At 43.9% G+C, this 26,145-nt stretch overlaps 1 protein-coding gene across 1 annotated transcript in view; it reads right to left on the bottom strand.

Moving 5' to 3' along the window:
- Positions 1-322: 322 nt before the first annotated feature.
- ADAMTS3 (ADAM metallopeptidase with thrombospondin type 1 motif 3) overlaps positions 323-26,145 on the bottom strand; it is a 176,757-nt gene continuing 150,934 nt past the window's right edge. Inside the window, exons 16-22 of the mRNA XM_058192902.1 lie at positions 26,032-26,112; positions 22,545-22,708; positions 19,344-19,509; positions 18,651-18,783; positions 16,312-16,519; positions 13,317-13,434; positions 323-1,832 (exon numbers count right to left, since the gene is read on the bottom strand). Of these exons, the coding sequence (XP_058048885.1) occupies positions 1,252-1,832; positions 13,317-13,434; positions 16,312-16,519; positions 18,651-18,783; positions 19,344-19,509; positions 22,545-22,708; positions 26,032-26,112 (1,451 nt within the window). The 3' untranslated portion in view covers positions 323-1,251. The remainder of the gene's footprint in view (positions 1,833-13,316; positions 13,435-16,311; positions 16,520-18,650; positions 18,784-19,343; positions 19,510-22,544; positions 22,709-26,031; positions 26,113-26,145) is intronic.

The raw sequence follows: 26,145 nt of genomic DNA, 5'->3' as shown, positions 1-26,145 counted from the left end.
GAAAAAACCAAATAAGATTTCTTCCAAGAACCGGTTCTCCGAACTGCTTAGAAAGTTAACAACCAGTTCTCCCGAATAGGTGCGAACCGGCTGAATCCCACCACTGGTAGGGGGTTTGCAGTACGAAATAACAGGGAAGCCACCAGCTTGCCTGCTCCGGTTTCGGAGAATTTCACATCCCAAACAACACACTTCAGAGTTAACAATCCAGATGTCCTTCGACGGAGTGTCCAATGGGAATGATTCCACGAGACGTTCTCCGTGTGACAATATCTGCTAGGAACCTACGAGCTGTGGACGTAATTTCCACAGCTCATTGACCTTCCTATCAAGTTTTAACGCTTCTAAATTACTGTCTCTTTCTCTTGATCTTGCTACCCATGCAAAAAAAATAAAATAAAATCCCAGTGGATGGTTTGAATGTGGCACAAGAGATCTTCTGGATTTTTTAATTTAAAACAAAAACAAAAACAAACAAACACGCTTTTATAGGTGCCCAGACTTTCAAGGTAATGCTTGAGTGCACATCTATCCATCTTTTTTTCAGACTCTGGCTAATAAACATATTCATGGAATGTAAATAAGGGCTGACCCTGATATGCCAAGTCCACAAATAAGCGGATGAGGGAAAAAGCAGAAAACTCTTTAAAAAAAACAACAAAGCTGCTTTTTCAGTTTCTCTCTCCACAAGATACACTATGTACACGGCAGCCTAGACATTCCTTATTATCTGTTTGCGGAGATAAATTAGTCATACAATTCAGACGGACGTCCGCGGTGTACAGGCAAAAACAAACAAAAACAACAACAACGGTCCATTGAAAAGTGTAAACTTTGGTATCTTTGAATGGCTTCTTCCCTCAACCCCAAAAACAGAATTCAATCACATCCCCTTGAATTAATCGTCTGTCGGTAACAATAACAACAATAATAAGCACCTGATAGGCAACATAGATTTGTTTCGTTTGTTTTCAACGACGGAAATTGACCAGGCTTTCTTGATTTCATGCTTTCCGAACATTCAAGAGAGCCAGATTTGGAGAAGCTGGACACAAAAGGAAGAAGGACACGGCTAGACACATCTGTAAAGTGAACCTGCACTTTCCTTTCTTTCTTTCTTTCTTTTTTTTTTCTTCAGTTGTTGACTTACGTGAGTTTGACGATTTTGCGCAGCGTCTTGGACAAAGCGAGGAAATGACGTCTTCGCTCCCATTTTAACTCCCCGCTTTAAACTTTAAAATTCCTAAAGTTTCATCTTCCTGTAGTGGAAGATCTTAAGGGTTGCTGTCTTTCGGCTTGCTTTTCATTTCTCCTGGGGTTTCTGGGAGAAGAATGAATGTCCACAGAGCTGGGATGATGTGTCACCGCCAGCCCAGTGTCAAACAAAGGTGAGGAATGGTGACGAAGGAGAAGCCCGTGGTTGGCGGAAAGGTTATGGTGCAGTGCAGCTTGCCCAGGCATCTTCTGATTGGCTTGATTCCGAAATTTCCGATGAGACGGATTATTAGCTGCTCCTTGGAACTTTCTGTCAATCGGAGGAAGAAGGAGTTGAGTACGGTCTTCGGCCAAGGACGTTCTGCCCGAAGCGCTTTGTCGCTCGGAGCGAGGAGGGGCTAAAGGAGTCGGAGTGACCGAAGACTTTGGAAGGACAGTGGGGCTGGTGATGAAACCCTCTTCGGTTTCGGCGGCTTCGCTGTAGAAAGGAAGAGGAAGGTTGCTGCTACGTTTGCCGCAGGATTCGCAGCATAACTTTTTATAGCCCGGGATGGAGCAGTATCGAGCTAGCACTTCCATCTGGCAGAAGATCGATTTGTCTCCTTGACAAGGTTCATCTGGAAAACAAAAGCCCTTTCATGGGTTAAGATTTATTTATTTATTTATTTGTCAAACACAACAGTATATATAAGTATAAGCATGAAATAACCTGTTGTGACTCCAGCCCCCGAACCTGGCCACATGCCTGAAAGTGACTCCGAGAGTGAGGGGGAAGGGCCGGTAAGGCTTACCTTGGGAGCACCGATTCCTTTGGCCCGGCTCCAGGAGCCAGAACCAGACCAGTCAGAGGACGTAATGACGCCGTCATCCCCTGATTCCTCCTTTCCCCAGGCTACGCCTTCAGACCCAGCTGATAGTAATAATAATCAAGCTTGGATCAACCCGCGCTTCAGAAGATTAGAGAGGCGGTGTCATCAAAGGGAACGGTGGGGCAGGAGCCCCACCCCACAGGATATATAAGGAGCTTTGGGACTGCTCTCATTCCACGAGAAGCAAAAATTAGCTGAACCGTTTCAAAGAGAGCTGAAAGTCTTACTCTGTGAGTCATTTGTTTGAACTTTGGCAGGCAGCTGCGATTTCTCTGCCAGGACTGATAAGAGTCGTGAATCCACTGGCTGAAGGCCAGCTCGTTGCTCCGAAGTGGGGAAGGAGACAGAACATAACCATACGAATTGGATACAACCAAAGGGAACATTAGGACAGGAATGGTAGGCACGCTGGTGCTCTTATGCACGCCCCTTACAGACCTCTTAGGAATGGAGTGAGGTCAACAGTAGATAGTCTTTGATTAAAGCTTTGGGGATTTTGGGAAGAGACCACAGAGTCAGGTAGTGCATTCCAGGCATTAACAACTCTGTTAATGAGGTCATATTTTCTACAATCAAGATTGGAGCGGTTCACTTTAAGTTTAAATCTATTGTGTGCTCGTATATTGTTGTGGCTGAAGCTGAAGTAGTCTTCGACAAGCCAACCTCTTGAGAAACATGAGGTTGTGGAGGTAGAAGAAGGAAGAATTTCTGAAGGAGCTGCAAACTATGACGAGAGTCAATCTGGACTCATTCTTACGTGCAGAATCATAGAATGTAAAGTTTAGAAGGATCTTGGAGAAGATCTCATCGTACCCTCTGCTGGAATTTACTATTAGAGTATCGCCAATAGGAGGCACTCCAGCCCTGGTTTGAATACCATCAATAAAGGTGACTCCACCGCTCATAACTGTTCCATAGGGACAGTTAGTTTAAGCATACATTACTTTCGTTTTGATACTGCTCAGCAGAGCACGGAGACAAGTGGTCAGAATTAGCAACGCTCTATCAAATCCTGTTCCTGTCAAAAGTGGCGTTCCCCAAGGTAGTGTTCTTGGACCAACGCTCTTCATACTATACATAAATGATCTCTGTGACTTTATTTCAAGTTATTGTGTTCTCTTCGCTGACGACGTTAAACTATTCAATACCACTAACAATACTTCTACCCTTCAAGATGACCTTGATTTTGTTTCCGATTGGTCTAAAACTTGGCAACTTCAAATCTCAACCAGCAAATGCTCAGTCTTACATATTGGTAAAAAGAACCCTAACATTAAGTATAAGCTTGGTGGACATTATCTTACTGATGACCCCCTCCCGGTCAAAGACCTTGGAGTTTTCATATCAAATGACCTAAATGCCAAAGCCCACTGCAACTACATAGCAAAAAAAGCTCTAAGAGTTGTAAACCTAATTTTACGTAGCTTCTTCTCCAAAAACTCTACACTACTAACCAGAGCATACAAAACATTTGCCAGACCTATTCTTGAATACAGCTCACCCGTCTGGAACCCATACCACATCTCTGACATTAATACTATCGAACGCGTCCAGAAATATTTTACTAGAAGAGTTCTTCGCTCCTCCGAAAACAACAAAATACCTTATACCACCAGGCTTGAAATCCTGGGATTAGAAAACTTAGAACTCCGCCGACTCCGACATGATCTGTGTTTAACACACAGAATCATCTATTGTAATATTCTTCCTGTAAAAGACTACTTCAGCTTCAATCGCAACAATACAAGAGCAAACAATAGATTCAAACTTAATGTCAACCGCTTCAAACTTGATTGCAGAAAATATGACTTTTGTAACAGAGTTGTTAACGCTTGGAACTCACTACCTGACTCTATAGTCTCTATTCAAAACCCCAAAATCTTCAACCAAAAACTGTCTACTATTGACCTCACCCCATTCCTAAGAGGACTATAAGGGGCGTGCATAAGAGCACAAAAGTGCCCACCGTTCCTGTCCTATTGTTCCCTTCATTATAGTATTATATGCATACTTTTACTTATACTTTTACTTATATATACTTTTTTTCTCTCATGATGGGTTATTGTTTATGTTGATGATTGTATATACTGTTGTGACAAAATGAAATAAAAAAAAAATTCCTTGAGTATCCAATCCCACTCAGCCAATAAAGTTTATTCTATTCTATTCTGTTCTGTTCTGTTCTGTTCCGTTCCATTCCATTCCATTTTTCATATTCTATTCTGTTCCGTTCCGTTCCGTTCCCTTCTCTTCTCTTCTATTCCATTCCATTTTTCCTATTCTATTCTATTCTATTCTATTCTATTCTATTCTATTCTATTCTATTCTATTCCATTCCATTCCATTCCATTCTATTTTTTTCTACTCTACTTCACTCCACTCCACTCCATTCCTACTCCTATTCCATTGTCAAAATCCAGGCATGTTTTTCCCCTCTCTCATTTCTGGAAATGGGTGGTAGACTTCAGCAAAACTCTTGCCTGTCCTGGGACACCCATGTATCTTTCCTATGCATTACCGACAAGCTTAATGATGAGCATGGGTGAGGACAGAATTATAACCTTATAAACTTATCAACTAACTTAGCACTCTCTTTCGCGCTTTTAAGCAGCAATTTGGAACGTCCAAATGCTTCAGGGAGCTACTCTAGGGAGCTACCGCTTGGATAAATACGATTAGAGGGGATTAAGCCAATTGGCACCTGAGCCTTACCTCGTTTCCTGGAAGAAAAGCAATTTCTAAATACGCAACTTAAGAGACCCTTTCAAAGTTGAATCCTACACCATACATTTCACGCAGGTTGGTCTTTTCGCAAAGGCCACTGGGACGCCTTAATGTTTTGTTTTTTCTCTGAAAATTGCCTCACGAACTCAACGCTCGGCTTTACTCAAAGCCTTAGAGAAGGCTTTAATGGGAATTGCTGATCCTTTCACTTCTGGGATGTCTTTCTCTTTCTAAATAAGTAACCCTTTAAATTTTTTTTGCTCCCGGGCTTTTAAATATCCGATGTGCTTGTCTAACACTTCCATTACTTGCTGTTTTATTGATTGGGGTGGGCTTTTTTTTTCAAAAAGCTTTGTTATTTCTTATGTTTCTTTGCTTTGCTTTTTTTTTCTTTCTGTACATCGCCGCGAAAAAGTCATTTGTTGTTGAGTCCACCGCAGCCTATGAGGCTAATTGGAAAAGGAGTGGCTCCAAGATTGCTTCAAAGCAAAGAGAAAATTAAAACAACCACAACAAAAGACCCATCTTAGCTACAGCAAGTGTGTCAAGAGAGAGAGAGAGAGGAAAAAAAAGTAGAATATACAGTAGTGGCCGAAATTGTGGAAACCTTTTGGGGAAAAGTGTATTTTCTACAACTAGTTAATAACACTTTTTTGGGGGTGGAGTAGTACCATAAAATTATATATCAATGGAAAGATAATTTAATCAAGAATGCAGTGGAATAACTTCGACAAAGGATTTGCTATTAGAATAGCAGCTACAGTATAAAGAAGAAAAGGGAAACACGTAGAAAAAATGAGATATACAAAAATGATCCCCGTGTCAGTGAATATTTAGTTGGGTAACTTTTTAGCATGAATTACGGCCTTACAACATCTTCCCATGGAGTGAACTGAGTTTTTTAGTTCTGCAGCTGTTCTAATGTGAAACCAAGATTGAATGATGGCTTCTATTAACTGGGTTTTTATTGCTGGGTCGCTTCTGACTAACAAGTTTCTTTAGTCGACTCCATAGATTTTCAGTTGGGTGAAGGTCTGGGCTATTCTCAGGCCATTCCAGCAGTGGAATAGGATTCTCTTGAAACTCCAAAAAAAAAAAGAAGAAGAAGAAGAAGTGATGTTACTAGCCATCAAACCTCAAAAATACACTTTTCCCAAAAGGTTTCCACAATTTTGGCCACTCCTGTAGAATAATAGGGCTGGAAGGGACCTCAGAGGTCTTTTAGTTCAATTCCTGCTCAAGCAGGACAGTCTATACCAGGGATGTCAAACTCAAGGCCCACGGAGCCACCCTGGAAACAGCAAAGGACTGGCCAGCAGTGCCTCTGCCAGCGAAAACAGAGATCCTGAGGGCTGCAGGAGGTTGTTGCAGCCAACCTTCCTGTTCTGTCTCCTTCCCCACTTCAGACCCACGAGCTGGCCTTCAGCCAGTGGATTCACAGCTCTTATCAGTTCTGGCAGAGAAATCGCAGCTGCCTGCCAAAGTTCAAACAAATGACTCAGGTAGGAAGCTCTTTTTGAAACGGTTCAGCTAAACTTTTGCTTCCCGTGGAGTGAGAGCAGTCCCAAAGCTCCTTATATATCCTGTGGATATATAAGGAGGACCCCCACCCTTCCTTTTGATGACGCTGCCTCTCTAATCTTCTGAAGCGCGGGTCAAGCCAAGCTTGATTATCATGATCAGCTGGGTCTGAAGGCGTAGCCTGGGGAAGGGAGGAATCAGGGGATGACGGCCTCATTATGTCCTCCGACTGGTCTGGTTCTGGCTCCTGGAGCTGAGCCACAGGAATCGGTGCTCCTGAGGTAAGCCTTACCGGCCCTTCCCCCTCACTCTGGGAGTCACTTTTTCATTAAACTAGGCATGCCGAGTTCCTGCAACCATTCTTCATATGTTTTAGCATCCAGTCCCCTAATCATCTTTGTTGCTCTTCTCTGCACTCTTTCTAAAGTCTCAACATCTTTTTTACATCGTGGCGACCAAAACTGAATGCAGTATTCCAAGTGTGGCCTTACCAAGGCATTATAAAGTGGCACTAACACTTCACGTGAACTTGATTCTATCCCTCTGTTTATGCAGCCCAGAACTGTGTTGGCTTTTTTAGCAGCTGCTGCACACTGCTGGCTCATATCTAAATGGTTGTCCACTAGGACTCCAAGATCCCTCTCACAGGTACTATTATTGAGCAAGGTACCACATATACGGTACTGGTGTATTTTGTTTTTTTGGCCTAAATGTAGAACCTTACTTTTTTCACTGTTGAATTTCATTTTGTTAGATAGCACCCAATGTTCAAGTCTGTCAAGATCTCTCTGTAACTTGAGCCTATCTTCTGGAGTGTTGGCTATTCCTGCCAGCTTGGTGTCATCTGCAAATTTGATGAGTTCCCCATCTATCCCCTCGTCCAAGTCATTGATGAAGATGTTGAAGAGTACTGGGCCTAAAACAGAGCCTTGGGGTACTCCACTGCATATTCTAGTCCTGTGATGGTGAACCTATGGCACGTATGCCACAGGTGGCACACGGAGCCATATTGGTGGGCATGCAAGCTCAGCTCCATTTTCGGGCCTTCTGGGCCCACCAGAAGTAGGGAAACAGGCTGTTTCTGGCCTCTGGAGGGCCTTGGGGGTGGGTGGGGTGGGGAAAACTGTTTTCACCCTCCCCAGGCTCCTAGAAAGGCTCTGGAGCATGGGTCGGGCGAAAAATGGGCCCACCGTGCCATTGCTGCCAAAAGCGGTGTGTGTGTGTGTGTGTCATGCACGCATGTGCGTGAGGGTGGGGTGCATAAAATTATGGGTGTGGGCACGCACGAGCGCGACCCTCCCCCCACGCTCCCCACGCTTTTGGCACACAATGGCAAAAAGGTTCTAGTCTAATCCCCTGCTTCGGCAGGAAACCCGACACCACTTCAGACAAATGGTTATCCAATCTCTTCTTAAAAGCCTCCAGCGTTGGAGCATTCACAACTTCTGGAGGCAAGTTGTTCCACTGGTTAATTGTTCTCACTGTCAGGAAATTTCTCCTTAGCTCCAAGTTGCGTCTCTCCTTGATTAGTTTCCACCCATTGCTTCTCGTCTTGCTTTCTGGTGCTTTGAAAAACAGGTTGACCTTCTCTTCTTTGGGGCAGCTGCTCAAATATTGGAAGGCTGCTATCCAGTCCCCACCATCTTTCTTTTCATTAATTAGACGTACCCAATTCCTGAGACTGCTCTTCGTATCTTTTACTTCCCAGTCCCCTAAATCATCTTGGTTACTTTTCTCTGCAATCTTTCCAAAGTCTCAACATTATGATCGATAGGGATGGAAAGCAAATCCTACACTTTGTGCCACTAATGAAGTCAGCTTAATGGGATTGTTTTGATATTTTCTAAGGGGTTTGAAACGAAGCAGAAACATTCTATGGATTCCCACAGTCTCCAAACAGGTAAAGCTCTGCTGCCCTCTAGCGCCCATAATGTTCACAAACTTCCCACAACGAAAAGCGAGCCATATGCAGGTAATAATCCTTGATTTAACAGCCACAATTGACCCCAGAATTTATGTTGCTAAGTGAGAAATTCGTTTGGCCCCCATTTTACGACTTTTCTTGCCATAGTTGTTAAGGGAATCCTTGCATTTGTTAAGTTAGGAATATGGTCGTTGGCTTCACCCGTTGACTTTGCTCGTCGGAAGGGCGCAAAAGATGATCACGTGACCCTGGGATGCCGCAACCGTCATAAATATGAGCCGATTGTCAAGCATCCGAATGTAAATCACGTGACCAGGGGGATGCTGCAACAGCCAAGGGTGAAAAATGGTTATAAGTTTTTCAGTTCAGTTGTTCTGATAGTGAGAACAATTAATCAGTGGGACAACTTGCCTCCAGAAGTTGTGAATGCTCCAACATTGGAAGTCTTTAACAAGAGATTAGATAACCATTTGTCTGAAGTGGTGAAGGGCTTCCTGCCTAAGCAGGGGGTTGGACTAGAAGACCTCCAAGTCCCTTTCTATTCTATTCTATTCTATTCTATTCCATTCCATTCCATTCCATTCCATTCCATTCCATATTTTCTATTCCATTCCATTCCATTCCATTCCATTCCATTCCATATTTTCTATTCCATTCCATTCCATTCCATATTTTCTATTCTATTCTATTCTATTCTATTCTATTCTATTCTATTCTATTCTATTCTATTCTATTCTATTCTATTCTATTCTATTCTATTCTATTCTATTCCATTCCATTCCGTTCCATATTTTCTATTCTATTCTATTCTATTCTATTCTATTCTATTCTATTCTATTCTATTCTATTCTATTCTATTCTATTCCATTCCATTCCATATTTTCTATTCTATTCTATTCTATTCTATTCTATTCTATTCTATTCTATTCCATTCCATTCCATTCTATTCTATTCCATTCCATTCCATTCCATTCCATTCCATTCCACTCCACTCCATTCCATTCCATTCCATTCCATTCCATTCCATATTTTCTATTCTATTCTATTCTATTCTATTCTATTCTATTCTATTCTATTCTATTCTATTCTATTCTATTCTATTCTATTCCATTCCATTCCATTCCATTCCCTATTTTCTATTCTATTCTATTCTATTCTATTCTATTCTATTCTATTCTATTCTATTCTATTCTATTCTATTCTATTCTATTCTATTCCATTCCATTCCATTCCATTCCATTCCATTCCATTCCATTCCATATTTCCTATTCTATTCTATTCTATTCTATTCCTATCTGAATTGTGATTCTTTACAATCTGTAAAATGCTGACGTATTTTGCTACTGCATTTCCTTTCACTTATCTGACCCTGAAATTAGATCCTCGACTTTTTTATTTTCATCTCATTTTTTTTAAATATGGTGATAAGATTAATCAATTAATAATAAGAGAGTAAACCCCACTCCCTTCTAGCACTGATGATCTTACCCAGTTGGATAACGAAGCATCTTGTTGGGGAAACAGGAGGGGTCAAGAGAGGGCCTAGCTTGGAGTCCATGAGCAGCCACAAGCAGCGTAAGCTTGACCTGCCACAAACTCTATGAAGTCTTCTGGTCATTCCCAAAAGAAGGCAAGCAGTCTCGGGAATCTCTTGTAACATAAAGGTAAAGGTTCCCCTCACACATGCATGCTAGTCGTTCCCAACTCTAGGGGGCGGTGCTCATCTCTGTTTCAAAGCCGAAGAGCCAGCGCTGTCTGAAGATGTCTCCGTGGTCATGTGGCCGGCATGACTCAACGCCAAAGGCGCACGGAACGCTGTTACCTTTCCACCAAAGGTATAGGCGTTACGGAAACCTGGTTGGGCACCGAAGGGGGCGTGCCCCTTGTTGAAATGTGCCCACCGGGTTCCCGTGCATTCCATCAGCCGAGGGCTCAGGGTAGGGGTGGGGGGGTGGCGGTTGTGATTAGAGAGAGCCTGGAGCCGAGGGAGACCACTGTACCTCAGATTGCCGGGTGTGAATCCCTCTTTGTGAGATGGGGTCATAGGTGTCAGATGGGCTTGCTGGTCGCGTACCTGGCTCCTTGCTGCGTGACAGCTGCCCTGCCCGAGCTCCTGGAGGTGCTTGCTGGGGTGGCAGTTGAGACCCCCAGACTTTTAGTCATGGGGGACTTTAACTTGCCATCTTCCGGCTCGTCATCGACAGCAGCTCGGGAGTTCACGGCTTCCATGACGGCCTTGGACCTGACTCAAGTAGTTGATGGCCCTACTCACACTGGGGGTGGCACACTGGACTTGATTTTTATCTCTGGTCAGTGGTTGAGAGATCTGGACTTGAAGGAAATAGTCACTGAACCTTTGTCATGGTCAGATCACTCTCTCCTTCGCCTGGACTTTCTGACCGCCATTCAACACCGCAGGGAGACGGAGCCAATACGTTGGTTCCGTCCCAGGCGCCTGATGGACCCGGAGAGGTTCGGACGGAGCTTGGGCCACTTCCTGAGGTCTGGCTCACGGCACGGCTGAGGAACTTGTTGCGGCCTGGGAGCGGGCGCGGCGGGGCCTTAGACCGTGTCGTGCCTTTGCGGCCTCTGACCCGGCGCAGGTCCCAACCGGCTCCTTGGTTCTCCGAGGAGCTGAGGGGATGAACGCGGAGAAGGCGCCTAGAGAGTTCCTGGAGGTCTAGCCGTTCAGAGGCTGATCGGACACTAGTGAAGTCCTATAATAGGACCTACCTAGTGGCATTGAGGAAGCGGCGTTGCTCGCCTCCTCCCTCATTGCGTCGGCAGATAACCGCCCAGCCGCCCTGTTTGGTGACTCGTTCCCTCCTTCACCAGGGGCGGGATGACCCGTTGCAGGGGCGTGCTGAGAGTTTAACGGTTATCTATACGATAAAATCGTTCAACCGGGACGGTCTGGACCAAAATTGCGGTGATTCAGGTGGGGCGTCTGAGGGTGGTCTTGGTGACATTGTTTGGGATGAGTTTGACCCTGTGGCTCCGAGGACATGGACAGGTTGTTGGGTAGGTTGAATGCCACCACGTGTTTACTGGACCCGTGCCCTCCTGGTTGGTGCTGGCCACTCAGGAGGTGACACGAGGCTGGCTCAGGCGATTCTGGCGCTTCTTTGTTGGAGGAGTCTTTCCGGCCGCCTTGAAAGAGGCGGTGGTGAGGCCCCTCCTCAAGAAGCCTTCCTGGACCCGGCTGTTTTAGGTAATTATCGTCCGGTCTCCAACCTTCTTGCGGCGAAGGTTGTAGAGAGTATGGTGGCATATCAGTTTCCCTGCACCTGGATGAAACTGTCTATCTAGACCCGTTCCAGTCGGTTTCCGGCCGGTTACAGCACTGAGGCGGCTTTGGTCGCGTTGGTGGATGATCTCTGGAGGGCCAGGGATGAGGTTGTTCCTCTGCCCTGGTCCTATTAGACCTCTCAGCGGCTTTTGATACCATCGACCATGGTATCCTGCTGCGCCGGTTGGAGGGATTGGGAGTGGGAGGCACCGTTTATCGGTGGTTCTCCTCCTATCTCTCCGATCGGTCGCATGAGCAGTGTTGACAGGGGCAGAGGTCGGCCCGGGCGCCTCACTTGTGGGGTGCCGCGGGGTCGATTCTCTCGCCTTCTGTTCAACATCTATATGAACCGCTGGGTGAGATCATCAGTGGCTTCGGTGTGAGGTACCAGCTGTCGCTGATGACACCCAGCTGTACTTTTCACACGGGCCACCCCAGCGAAGCTATCGAAGTGCTGTCCCGGTGTCTGGAAGCCGTACGGGTCTGGATGGGGAGAAACAGGCTCAAGCTCAATCCCTCCAAGACAGAGTGGCTGTGGATGCCGGCATCCCGGTACAGTCAGCTGAGTCCACGGCTGACTGTTGGGGGCGGGTCATTGGCCCCGATGGAGGGGGTGGGCAACTTAGGTGTCCTCCCGGGTGAACGGCTGTCTTTTGAAGATCATTTGTGGCCGTCTCCAGGAGAGCTTTCTACCAGGTTCGCCTGGTGCGCCAGTTCGCCTTTCTGAACCGGGATGCCCTATGCACGGTCACTCACGCCCTCGTGACGTCTCGTCTGGATTACTGCAATGCTCTCTACATGGGGCTCCCCTTGAAGGGCATCCGGAGGCTTCAGTTAGTTCAGAATGCGGCTGCGCGGGTGATAGAGGGAGCCCCTCGTGGCTCCCGTGTGACACCTATCCTGCGCAGGCTGCACTGGCTACCTGTGGCCTTCTGGGTGCGCTTCAAGGTTTTGGTAACCATCTTTAAAGCGCTCCATGGCATAGGTCGGGTTACTTACGGGACCGCCTACTGCTACCGAATACCTCTCACCGACCCGTGCGCTCTCACAGAGAGGGACTCCTCAGGGTGCCGTCAGCTAGGCAGTGTCGTCTGGCGACACCCAGGGGAAGGGCCTTCTCTGTGGGGGCTCCCACCCTCTGGAACGAACTCCCCCCAGGACTTCGTCAACTTCCGGACCTCCGAACCTTCCGTCGCGAGCTTAAAACACATTTATTCATCTGCGCAGGACTGGATTAGATTTTAAATTTATATTGGTTTTAAATGGGTTTTATTATTTATATTGTTTTTTAATAATTCGGCCTTGTAGAATAAGTTTTTTAATTGTTATTTTAGTCTGTATTTATATGTGCTTTTTACTTGCCTGTGAACCGCCCTGAGTCCCCTGGGAGATAGGGCGGTATATAAATGTGATTAATAAATAAAATAAATAAATAAAATAAAAGGTGGTCCCTATTTTTCCACTTGCATTTTTTACCTGCTTTCGAACTGCTAGGTTGGCAGAAGCTGGGACAAGTAACGGGAGCTCACTCCATTACGCGGCACTTGGGATTCGAACCGCTGAACTGCCGACCTTTCGATTGATAGGCTCAGTGTCTTAGCCATTGACCCACCGCGTCCCTCTTTTCTTGTAACATAGGTAATACGTAATAAAGTCACTGACTTTCATTGTTTAGGATTGGCTCTGGTTGTTTATATCTGTCTGCAGGAAAACAACCACGCTCAGATGCTACCAACGACCAGACAATTCATAAATTACTACCACTACTACTTACCGTTACAGGGTGCAAGTTTGCAAACCCTCATGGATTCTGGCTTTTCTCCATCACACTGATCACCTGTCCGGCATGACACCTGCCTGGATTCTGTCCCTTCACCACAGGTGACCGAGCACTACAAGAAAAAAAAGAAAGATGATACAAACATCTAGGTTTTGTTGTGACCCAGGCCCAAGTAGATAGTAGAAAACTCAGTCAGTTTAAAAACAAACAAACTTTATTAAAAAAGCTGAGAATTAAACTCATTCTCAGCGTAGTCCAAACTAAATCAAAGCAAATTCTTCCCAACAGAGTTCTTCAGTCCTATCACCAACCTTGGTCCAATTAGGCAAACTGCCAAGGCCTTTTTTGGCAAAAGTTCAGAAGACGCCGATAATACAGCAAGACAAAGCTATCAATGTTGTTTTCCGGCAAAGAGCCCAAACACCGTTGCTGGTCTTTTAAGCCTTATGGGAGGGGCCAATCATCTCTTGGCCCAACTCCCGAGTTGTCCTCTTTGCTTGAGCTGCTCTTGCCTTCTGGCAGCTCTTCTCATGCGTGCATTAGGAACAGGCTTCTCCTGTTCCTCTGCCTCACTACTGTCAGCCTCTGGAGGCTCTGGAGTCCACATATTACTCCCTGATGGCCCTGGCCACACCTCTGCCTCTGAAGCAGAGCCCTCATCTGGGCCTTCCCCAGCCTCCAGGACTGTCCCACGCTCTTCCTCAGCCTCATCGCTGTCTGACTCTGTTGCCAGCTCTGCAGGCTGCTGGCGGACCACAACAGGTTTCTTCATGCGAATGGCCAGTTAGGCTATAGATGGGTGCATTGGTATTTTTTGTTAATGTATGGGAATATAGACAGAAAGCTTCCTGGGACAAAATCCAGAATTAGGATTCCTTGCTTGGATGTATACTAAGCCCTTGCCAAAGAGCTTTGTATATTTACTAGAGGCTAAAACGTATGAAGAACGGTTGCAGGAAGTGGGTACATCTGGTTTAATGAAAAAAAGGGGGACGTGGTGAGCATGGCTAGCTTGATGTCAACGCTGTGTTCAAATGCCACTTTTGCTAGTAGATTGTTTTGCTAGCACTCTGCCAGCGAAAACAAAGTTCAGGAGGCGGCTGCGCACAGCCTCGCCCAAGCACCGTTTTTGCTGGCAGAGACATGGCGGGCCGGTCTTTCACTGTTTCCATGGCAGCCCCGCGGGCCAGATCTAAGCACCCCGTGGGCCGAATCTGGCCCGTGGGTCTTCAGTTTGACACCACTGGCCTAAATAGAAGAATACTAGTTCCTTCTGTACGTAACTCAATAGTAAGGACAGGAACCATTGTCAGATAGTGATCTCAAGGCCAATTCTTGGTCGGCAGTAGAGGTGGGATTCAGCTGGTTCATACCGGTTCGGGCGAACTGGTAGTGGCGAGCTACCCACCCGCCCCGGTGCTATGCCGTCCTTTTTAGCCATGTTTTCTTTTTCTTTTTGAAAAAAAAAGTTTTTTGTTTTTTCTTTTCTTATGTACATATTGTAAATGTACATTCTCTTGTCCATTAATAATCAGACATTTTTTTTTCTAAAGAAAGCACAAAGATAAAACACTTTAATTACATTTGGGGTAGCTCTTCTACCCTTTCTTTCCCTTCATTTCACAACAAAGCTTCTTCTCCTCTTTTCCCTCCCTACTCCTTGCCTCTCCTACTTTCTTCCTTCTTCTCTCCTTCCTCCTTCCTCCTTCCTCTCCCCCGCTCCTCTCCTCTTTGCCTCCTTTCTCACCTTCTCCCCTACTCTTCTCCCCTATCCTATCTTCCTCTCCTTCCCCTTTCTTCCATCCTTCTTCACCTCCTCTATCTTGCCCTCTATTCCTCTCTCCTTTCTTTCTTCTTTGTTGTATAATATTTCCCTTGTTTGGTAACCGAGCAACTCCAATTTTCTAATATTATATACTTTCTTTCCGGTTTCTTTTCCATTTTACCCAATCTATCATTTCACAATTGTACATTTATATTTATAATCTCAATTATAGAGATATAGAGTTGCAGCATATCAGCAGGTTAAAAATGGTGTAGTGTCCACACAAACCATAATTTAGCTTTCCTTAAGTACATTGGCTACAGAGCTCAGCCAATCAGGATGCATGATGACGCAACAAAGTTTTTAAAGCTACATAATACTTTTAACTACAAACATACAATGTTGGTTTATATCAGCGGTTCTCAACCTGTGGGTCACGACCCCATTGGGGGTCGAATGACGATTTGCCAGGGGTCGCCTAAGACCATTGGAAATATGGGAAATATACTTGTGAGTCGAAGAATCGCGCTCCAATGGTTGACTCCACAAGCCAGCTGCAGGCTCTTCAAATCGCTAGCCCAATTCGGCTTCAGGTGCGATGAATTAAAAAAGAGAGAAATCTTTGCTCTGATGTCTCCCTCTCAAGCCAGCTGAAATCACTCCCAATCGCTAGCCTAATCTGGCTTCAGGCGCGATAAACTTAATAGGGGAGGAGTCTCCGCTTTAATGCCTCCGTCTGTATTAAAGGGGTCGCAGCACTATAAAAGTTGAGAACCACTGGTTTATATATTTCCCGGCCAGCCAGTTGGGCAATAACAATTTCCTAACAATCTTCTTTCCTCCCCCTTCCACCCCACATCCCCCTTTTCCATTTATTCTGTTTTTTAGTCACGTTTTCTAAGCCACTTGCATGAGTGCAAGCCATGCAAATGAATTATGGTAAAAGTATGTGAAAACCACTTCTGGCTGGTAGTCAATAATATTGCCTTAGGCCTGGTCACTATTAGAGTTCAAACATACAGTCACAGAAGAAAATAACTTTTCAAAAGTATCAGGAACTTGGAATTTAGCTCAAGTTGTGCTTAGTTTCCAGACATGAGAAGATTTTAGATCAGGGGTCTCCAACCTTAGTAACTTTAAGGCTTGTGGACTTCAACTCCCAGAGTTCCTCAGCCAGCAAAGCTGGGAGTTGAAGTCCACAAGACCCCTGCTTTAGATGCTTACTGTACTCCAAGGCCCTGTTTTCCACTGAGCCGGACACGGCGTTCTGTTACAAGGCCTGCGACTTTCCGGGCGTTCTCCACTGCAGTACTTAAAATGGACGGAGCGGTTTGCGTTATCGTGAAGCGGCTGGACGCAACGTACGCTTCGGATTTGGTAACCGGACGTCCCACAGGTTTTGGTGCAGTGCTCCCATTCTTCTGCTACCCAGCTGCAAAACAGAAAGAAGGTTTTGTTTTGTTTTTTAACGCTGAAAAAAAAAAAAGGAAGCCGATGGACAAGGCATCGTTGATGATTCGTCGATGATCCTTGCAGACCGAAGAAGAATATCTGCAGGATAGCAATAGCACTTACATTTATATACCGCTTCACAGTGCTTTTTACAGCCCTCTCTAAGCAGAGTCAGCCTCTTGTCCCCAACAATCTGGGTCCTCATTATTACCCACCTCGGAAGGATGGAAGGCTGAGTCAACCTTAAGCCGGTCAGGATTGAACTGCTGGATGTGGGCAGAGCCTGCAATACTGCATTCTAACCATTGTACAAGGAAGGAAGGAAGGAAGGAAGGAAGGAAGGAAGGAAGGAAGGAAGGAAGGAAGGAAGGACAGTAGCACTTAGACTTTTATACCATTTCACAGTACTTTTTACAGCCCGCTCTAAGTGGTTTACAGAATTAGTCTCTTGTCCCCAACAATCTGGGTCCTCATTTTACCCACCTCGGAAGGATGGAAGGCTGAGTCGACCTTGAATCTGGTGAGATTTGAACTGCCAAATTGCAGGCAGCCGGCAGTCAGCAGAACTAACCACTGCACCATCATGGGAAGAAGGAAGGAAGGAAGGGAGGGAGGGAGGGAGAAAGAGAGAGAGAGAGAGGGAGAGAGAGAGAGAAAGAAAAAAGGAAAGAAAGAAAGAGCAGAGCAGTAGCTGGAGCAAGTAACGGGAGCTCACCCCTTTATGAGGCACTAGGGATTCGAACCGCTGAGCCACCACGTCCCTTTATTTTATTTTATTTTATTTTATTTTTTATTTTATTTTTTTATTTTATTTATTATTATTATTTTATTTTATTTATTATTATTGTTTTATTGTTTTATTATTTTATTTTTTTATTTTATTTATTATTCTTATTTTATTTTATTTATTATTTTATTATTTTATTTTATTTATTATTTTATTATTCTATTCTATCTTATTCTATTCTAGTCTATTCCATTCCATTCCATTTTTTTTTTATTTACCAGATTTTCATTCCATCTTTATGACTTCATAAGTAACTCACGGTGGAGAACATTCCTAGTATTCCTTTCTCCTTCTATTTTCTCCACAACAACAACCCCGTGAGGTGGGTTGGGCTGAGAGAGAGTAACTGGACCAAAGTCCACCCAGCTGGCTTTCCTGCCTAAAGTGGGACTCAAACTCACCCTCTCCTGGTGATTGGCACAAAGTCACTCAACTGGCTTTCATGCCTAAGGCGGGACTAGAACTTACAGTCTCTGGTGATTGGCCCAAAGTCACCCAACCAGCTTTCATGCCTAAAGTGGGACTAAAACTCACAGTCTAGCCAAAATTAAAAAGTGGCTAGAGGAGATAATACAGAAATCAATAAAGGGAGAGCCAGAGCGATTTTAACTAGGGATTCCCACAGAAAATTACACAAAGAAAATACAATATTTAACATTACGCATATTAACAGCAGCCCGCATAGGCTATGCGCAAAATTGGAAGAAGGAAAACCCACCAACAGAAGAAGACTTAATTACAAAATTTTTTAGAATGCGCAGAGATAGACAAACTAACAAAAGAACTCAAGGAGAAAGAGGATATAGAATACTACAAAGTGCGCTATAGATGGTACGTATGGTTGGAAAATAGGAAAAATGAGAAAGAGGAATAAAAGAGAGAGGGGATAAAAATGTTGAAGATCAAGGTAAAATGTAGACGAAATAAAGGAAGATAGATAATAAAAGTAGACTAAGACAAAGTTAAAGTATGGGTAAACAGTAAGAAAGAACCACTTTGAAGGAGCTGATTAAAAAAGTGATATGTATATAAATGTTGTACGTTTTTGTGTTTTGTTTTAATGTGTTTAAAATAAAAAACTTTTTTTAAAAAAATAAAATAAAATAAAACTCACAGTCACCTGGTTCCTAGGCCATCATCTTAACCACTCCCCCAAACTAGCTCTCCTTTGTCAACATGTATAAAAACAAGACTGTCAGTGAGGAAATCTACATTTTATTTACTTAAGAAGAGATGCTACGCTACGTAACATCTACGTAAGTTCCTTTGTTCAATCCAAATGGCCATCACGAATTACATTATGGGGAAATGAGGAGATGCTTACAATGGCTGCGTGCATTCCTGAAGGTTGCACATCCTACGAATCGGTTTAGGCTTCTTACTGGCATCACAGAAGCCCCGTTGCACCATTTTGTTATCACTTTTCCTGCGGCATCCATATTTGGTGTATTGGAAACCTGGAGAAAGAGAGAGTGGGAGAATAGATAATATTCATATTACTAGCAATAGCAATAGCACTTAGACTTATATACTGCTTCACAGTGTTTGACAGCCCTCTCTAAGCAGTTTATAGTGTCAGCATATTGCCCCCAACAATCTGGCTCCTCATTTTACCCACCTCGGAAGGATGGAAGGCTGAATCAAACCTTGAGCCTGGTGAGACTCGAACTGCCAAATTGCAGGCAGCCGGCAGTCAGCAGAAGTAGCCTGCAGTACTGCACTCTAACCACTGCACCACGGTGGCTCATGAATGAAACATTAATGGTGCACACCTATTTGATTTACCGACATGCATATTAAAATTGTGTGCACTCGCGAAAATATTTTAGGGAATGTTCATTTTATGGAAACCCATTTTAAAATGGATTTTTTCAAAATTTCAACCAATGAGGAGATTTATTAGAGAAAATATAATAGGACAGAACGTATTAATGAACAGGGATGGATTATCAGCCTATCTCTAGGTACAAAATAGAGGCAGCCCCTTGTTCTTCCCTTCCCAACTCTTCCAACGTGCCTCCTCCACAGAGTTTGGAGCACTGGGACCAACTCTTCAAAGCCCATTCGAAGGTGTCCAGTTCCTCTTGAAGGACATTGTTACTGCTGACATTGGGCACAGAATCCTCATGAATTATGTATCGGTAAATCAGGCTGGATTGGGTGTTGTTATTCTGAGGAATTACCTGTAAAAGGAAGAGATGACAAAAGAAGATGTCAGTATTGCAAAACATGGAGTCCTTTTTGTCAGGAAATTGTTATTTGCCTAACTAGTTGGCCAGGCAATATATAAACTAACTAGGTATGTTTGTAGAAAGGCATGATATTGCTTTAAGGCTGTGCTGCATCATGCAAGCATCCTGATTGGTTGAGCTCTGTAGCCAATGTATGAAAGGACTACTAAATTATGGCTTGTGGGGAATCTACAGGGACGCTACAGCATTGTAACCTGATGACATGTTGCAACTGTATATTTGAGCTTTATGATTGTTGCTTGATCATGGCTAGTTATTGATTCCTCAAGATACTGACTATTGTGAATTGAACTGTGTTTTGCCGAACACGAAATAAGACCTTGTTTGTTGTACAAGTCTCCGTTGGTAAGAAGACTTGATATTTGTAACATCCCTGACTGGCTTTATATGTGTCTGACCTGGATTGTTTTTGGACTTTGACTTTGCCTTTTCCCTAAAAGTAAAGGAATATCAAACCCCAGTTTGTCTGCAAGTGACTGTTATTGTATACAACCAGTCTCAGTCGTTTTCATGCGTAGGGTACTCTGCTCAACAGTCCACAACCTTGGTTGTGAACTCAGATTACCCTTAACACTTCTCTACCTCATTAGGCCCTTCAGCAATTGCCTCAATCCCACCCACCCCAAAAAATGCAATTCTTTCCATACCATATTTGCACAGATTCTTCTTCAGCAAGATTTATTGAACTGAAAGAACTATCAGAAGTTCAGCGACTGACATTTTTCCATTTAGAACTAAATGTGTCCCTTAGTGTTAGTGTATGGTGTTGTTACAGTATCTAGGAGACTAAAACGCTATTGCAAAGCAGTACTTTGGCTTACCAAGGTACCAGCCCTGTTGTTGGACATGCTTGTACACTTCCCAAGGGGTGCCATAGCAGGGCGAGCTGGCTTCACACCAGAGAGAAAGATGAGTGGCTTTTCCTGCAGTCTCACCCAAGCGCCCACCCCCCTCTCTTTCCCAGAGTTGTCTTGCAAGTGGATGTCCCAACCGGGAAGGTTCAGAGCCATCAGGAATCTGACTGCCTGCACAGAGCACAGCTCATTTTCCCCACCAAATTGGTACCTATTGTTGTGGTCTGCCAGCAGCCTGTGGACCTGGCAGTGGAGTCAGACAGTGAGGGGGCTGGGGAAGATGATGGGCCAGTCCCGGAGTCAGGGGAAGGCTCGGACGAGGGCTCTGCATCGGAGGCAGAGATGGGGCCAGGGCCATCTGGGAGCGATACACAGATTCCGGAGCCTCCAGAGGTAGACAGCAGAGAGGCAGAGGAACAGAAGGAGCCTGTTCCTAGTGTACGCATGCAAAGAGCTTCCAGAAGGCAAGAGCAGCTGAAGCAAAAAGGACGACTCGGGAGTAAGGCCAGGAGATGATTGGCCACTCCCATAAGGCTTAAAAGAGCAGCAATGAGCCGTTGGGTTCTTTGTGGAAAAGCAATGTTGAATTCCATTGCTCCTTGTCAGCGTCTCCTGAACTTTGTGGGGGGTTTGCCACGAAAAGCCTTTGGCACATTGCCAAAGACAACAAAGGTTGGTGATAAGGCCGAAGGACTGTTTATAAAGAATTTTTTTTGGACTAAGCTGAGAATGGATTAATTCTCAGCTGTTTTAATAAAATAAGTTTGTTCAGGACTGAATTGTGTTTGGTAATCACTACTTGAGCCTCGGTCACAACAACACCTATCTATCTTCTCGCACAGAACATGCTTTCAAACTGTTAGGTGGACAGAAGCTGAGGTGAGTGACAGGTGCACTCACCCTGTCATGCAAGTGCTTGGGCTCGAACTGCTGGAGCTGAGACCATCTCCAAAGTCATTAAGCCACTGGGCCACCGCACCTCTTAATGTGTCCCTTAATAGATTAGGTCAAGACTGAGATTCATCCTCTTCAAAAATTGCCATTATTTTTTAATGGGAAAGACTTCTGGGAATAACATCGAACGACTAGCCTTGTGGTGCAACCAAAACAATCTGGAACTGAACACACTCAAAACTGTAGAAATGGTGGTAGACTTTAGGAGAAACCCTTCCATACTTCCACCTCTCACAATACTAGACAACACAGTATCAACAGTAGAAACCTTTAAATTTCTAGGTTCTATCATATCGCAAGATCTAAAATGGACAGCCAACATCAAAAACATCATTAAAAAAGGACAACAAAGAATGTTCTTTCTGCGCCAACTCAGTAAGCTCAAACTGCCCAAGGAGCTGCTGATTCAGTTCTACAGAGGAATTATTGAGTCTGTCATTTGCACCTCTATAACTGTCTGGTTCGGTTCTGCAACCCAACAAGAAAAACACAGACTTCAGAGGATAATTAGAACTGCAGAAAAAATAATTGCTACCAACCTGCCTTCCATTGAGGACCTGTATACTGCACGAATCAAGAAGAGGGCCGTGAAAATATTTACAGACCCCTCGCATCCTGGACATAAACTGTTTCAACTCCTACCCTCAAAACGACGCTATAGAGCACTGCACACCAGAACAACTAGACACAAGAACAGTTTTTTCCCGAAGGCCATCACTCTGCTAAACAAATAATTCCATCAACACTGTCAAACTATTTACTGAATCTGCACTACTATTAATCTTCTCATAGTTCCCATCACCAATCTCTTTCCACTTATGACTGTATGACTATAACTTGTTGCTGGCAATCCTTATGATTTATATTGATATATTGACCATCAATTGTGTTGTAAATGTTGTACCTTGATGAACGTATCTTTTCTTTTATGTACACTGAGAGCATATGCACCAAGACAAATTCCTTGTGTGTCCAATCACACTTGGCCAATAAAATTCTATTCTATTCTATTCTATTCTATTCTATTCTATTCTATTCTATTCTATTCTATTCTATTCTATTCTAGAGCTGATGACTTTGTATTGAAATTTATAGTTCTTTGGGGCAGAAAGATAGACTCTGTTAAGCTTATGGGGAAACAAACATAGCATGACTTACCAGAACAAGGATAGCATCATGCAGAGGCCCATCTGTCTGAAGGGTTTCTATACCATCTTCTATGTGGTATTCCCATTCTAAGCCAAAGTCGATGAAGGAACGAGAAGTGGATCGTTCCCCTTTGCCATTTAGGATGTAGTGGCCAGTGGCTTGGTTCTTAATGGCTAAAAGCAACAAAAGGCAATAAGTGGTCAACTCTTCATAGGCAAGATGCACAGGTACCGTATATGTGGTACCTTGCTCAATAGTAGTAACTGTGAGAGGGATCTTGGAGTCCTAGTGGACAACCATTTAGATATGAGCCAGCAGTGTGCAGCAGCTGCCAAAAAAAGCCAACACATTTCTGGGCTGCATAAACAGAGGGATAGAATCAAGTTCACGTGAAGTGTTAATACCACTTTATAAGGCCTTGGCAAGGCCACACTTGGAATACTGCATTCAGTTTTGGTCGCCACAATGTAAAAAGGATGTTGAGACTCTAGAAAGAATGCAGAGAAGAGCATCAAAGATGATTAGGGGACTGGAGGCTAGAACGGTTGCAGGAACTGGGTATGTCTAGTTTAATGAAAAAAAGGACTAGGGGAGACATGATAGCAGTCTTCCAATATCTCAGGGGTTGCCAAAAAGAAGAGGGAGTCAAACTATTCTCCAAAGCACCTGAGGGTAGAACAAGAAGCAATGGGTGGAAACTAATCAAGGAGAGAAGCAACTTAGAACTAAGGAGAAATTTCCTGACAGTTAGAACAATTAATCAGTGGAACAACTTGCCTGTAGAAGTTGTAAATGCTCCAACACTGGAAATTTTTAAGAAAATGTTGGATAGCCATTTGTCTGAAATGGTGTAGGGTTTCCTGCCTTGGTAGGGGGTTGGACTAGAAGACCTCCAAGATCCCTTCCAACTCTGTTATTATGTTATGTTAAGATGGCAATTTTAATTTTTCTTTCTTCAAAGCGAAGACGAAAAGTTTCATCTATGTGATATAGCTGCTTGATGCCAAGAACTTCTTTGTTTGGGGGACGATCTAGAACTTCTCAGTGCTTCCATATTTTGATTTATTTACTTAGTTTATTTCTCACCTTTATTATTTTTACAAATAACTCAAGGTGGTGAACATATCCCACGCGCCTTCTTCCTCTTATTTTCCCCACAACAACCGTGTGAGGTAAGTTGGGCTGAGAGAGTGTGACTGGTCCAAAGACACCCAGACAACTTTCATAGCTAAGGTGGAACTAGAATTCACAGTCTCCTGGTGATTGGGCCAAAGTTACCCAGCCAGCTTTATTTATTTATTTATTTATTAAATTTTTATACCGCCCTTCTCCCGAAGGACTCAGGGTGGTGTACAGCCTTATTTAAAACACATAAATACACATAAATCCCAGATTTAAAATACATTTAAAACGAAATATTTAACAGGCCAAATTGACTAAAACGGTCAAACCCGATATAAACCCTTAAAACCCTTAGGCTTTCATGCCTAAGGTGGAACTAGAATTCACAGTCTCCTGGTGATTGGGCCAAAGTTACCCAGCCAGCTTTATTCATTCATTTATTTATTTATTAAATTTATATACCGCCCTTCTCCCGAAGGACTCAGGGTGGTGTACAGCCTTATTTAAAACACATAAATACACATAAATCCCAGATTTAAAATACATTTAAAACAAAATATTTAACAGGCCAAATTGACTAAAACGGTCAAACCCGATATAAACCCTTAAAACCCTTAGGCTTTCATGCCTAAGGTGGAACTAGAATTCACAGTCTCCTGGTGATTGGGCCAAAGTTACCCAGCCAGCTTTCATAGCTAAGGTGGGACTAGAATTCACAGTCTCCTGGTGATTGGGCCAAAGTTACCCAGCCAGCTTTCATAGCTAAGGTGGGACTAGAATTCACAGTCTCCTGGTGATTGGGCCAAAGTTACCCAGCCAGCTTTATTTATTTATTTATTTATTAAATTTATATACCGCCTTTCTCCCGAAGGACTCAGGGCGGTGTACAGCCTTATTTAAAACACATAAATACACATAAATCCCAGATTTAAAATACATTTAAAACGAAATATTTAACAGGCCAAATTGACTAAAACGGTCAAACCCGATATAAACCCTTAAAACCCTTAGGCTTTCATGCCTAAGGTGGAACTAGAATTCACAGTCTCCTGGTGATTGGGCCAAAGTTACCCAGCCAGCTTTCTGGTGATTGGGCCAAAGTTACCCAGCCAGCTTTATTTATTTATTTATTTATTAAATTTTTATATCGCCCTTCTCCTGAAGGACTCAGGGTGGTGTACAGCCTTATTTAAAACACATAAATACACATAAATCCCAGATTTAAAATACATTTAAAACGAAATATTTAACAGGCCAAATTGACTAAAACGGTCAAACCCGATATAAACCCTTAAAATCCTTAGGCTTTCATGCCTAAGGTGGAACTAGAATTCACAGTCTCCTGGTGATTGGGCCAAAGTTACCCAGCCAGCTTTGATGCCTAAGATGGGACTAGAATTCACACTCTCCTGGTGATTGGGCCAAAGTTACCCAGCCAGCTTTCATGCCTAAGGTGGAACTAGAATTCACAGTCTCCTGGTGATTGGGCCAAAGTTACCCAGCCAGCTTTCATGCCTAAGGTGGAACTAGAATTCACAGTCTCCTGGTGATTGGGCCAAAGTTACCCAGCCAGCTTTCATGCCTAAGGTGGGACTAGAATTCACAGTCTCCTGGTGATTGGGCCAAAGTTACCCAGCCAGCTTTCATGCCTAAGGTGGGACTAGAATTCACAGTCTCCCGGTGAATGGCTAAACTGGCTCTTTCTTTGAGTGACACTTTTTTTAAAGAGGTGGGGTTTCTAACCAATTCCTGCCCCCCCCCCAAAAAAGCATCTGTTAGTGGATAGATGATAAACCTAACAAAATAAATAGTTGAATAAGTAATCCATCACTCAAAGTGTTCCAGAAAATACGGAAGTGAAGATTCACATAGAAACTAGCTTAGATAGAAACTCTTGTGAGCGCAAGACAAAACCATTACAGCAATTAAGAGCCACGGTGGCGCAGTGGTTAGAGGGCAGTATTGCAAGTTACTTCTGCTGCTTGCCGGCTGCCAGCCTTTCGACAAGTTCGAGTCTCACCGGCTCAAGGTTGACTCAGCCTTCCGTCCTTCCAAGGTCGTTAAAATGAGGACCCAGGCTGTCGGGGGCAACATGCTGATACTGTAAACAGCTTAGAGAGGGCTGTCAAACACTGTGAAGCGGTATATAAGTCTAAGTGCTATTCCGATTGTTATTAACTGAATTGCGTGCCTGCCTTGGCGGAAGTTTTACTCGTGAAAATAATATACTTTGAAATATACACTGAATTCATGAGCTTTTAAAGACATGCATATGACTACCCCTAGGCAACCACGCCCACAGCTTCTAAAACGAGAAAACTTTGGCATCAGCTCTCTTGGCATGATGGCCAAGACTACGCAGAGAAGCACTTACCAAGAATGTGAGGGGAAGCCTCATCTTCTTGGACCGTCACATGTCGAGCACCCGCCGGGACGTCAAACATCTTAAGGTACCCTTTGGCATGTGAGACATTGGGAGACGGCGAAG

This window comes from Ahaetulla prasina, chromosome 8, assembly GCF_028640845.1.
Source record: "Ahaetulla prasina isolate Xishuangbanna chromosome 8, ASM2864084v1, whole genome shotgun sequence".
NCBI lineage: Eukaryota > Metazoa > Chordata > Lepidosauria > Squamata > Colubridae > Ahaetulla > Ahaetulla prasina.
Note: the sequence above shows the minus strand (reverse complement) of the source record. Positions and strands in the feature narration are given on the sequence as shown.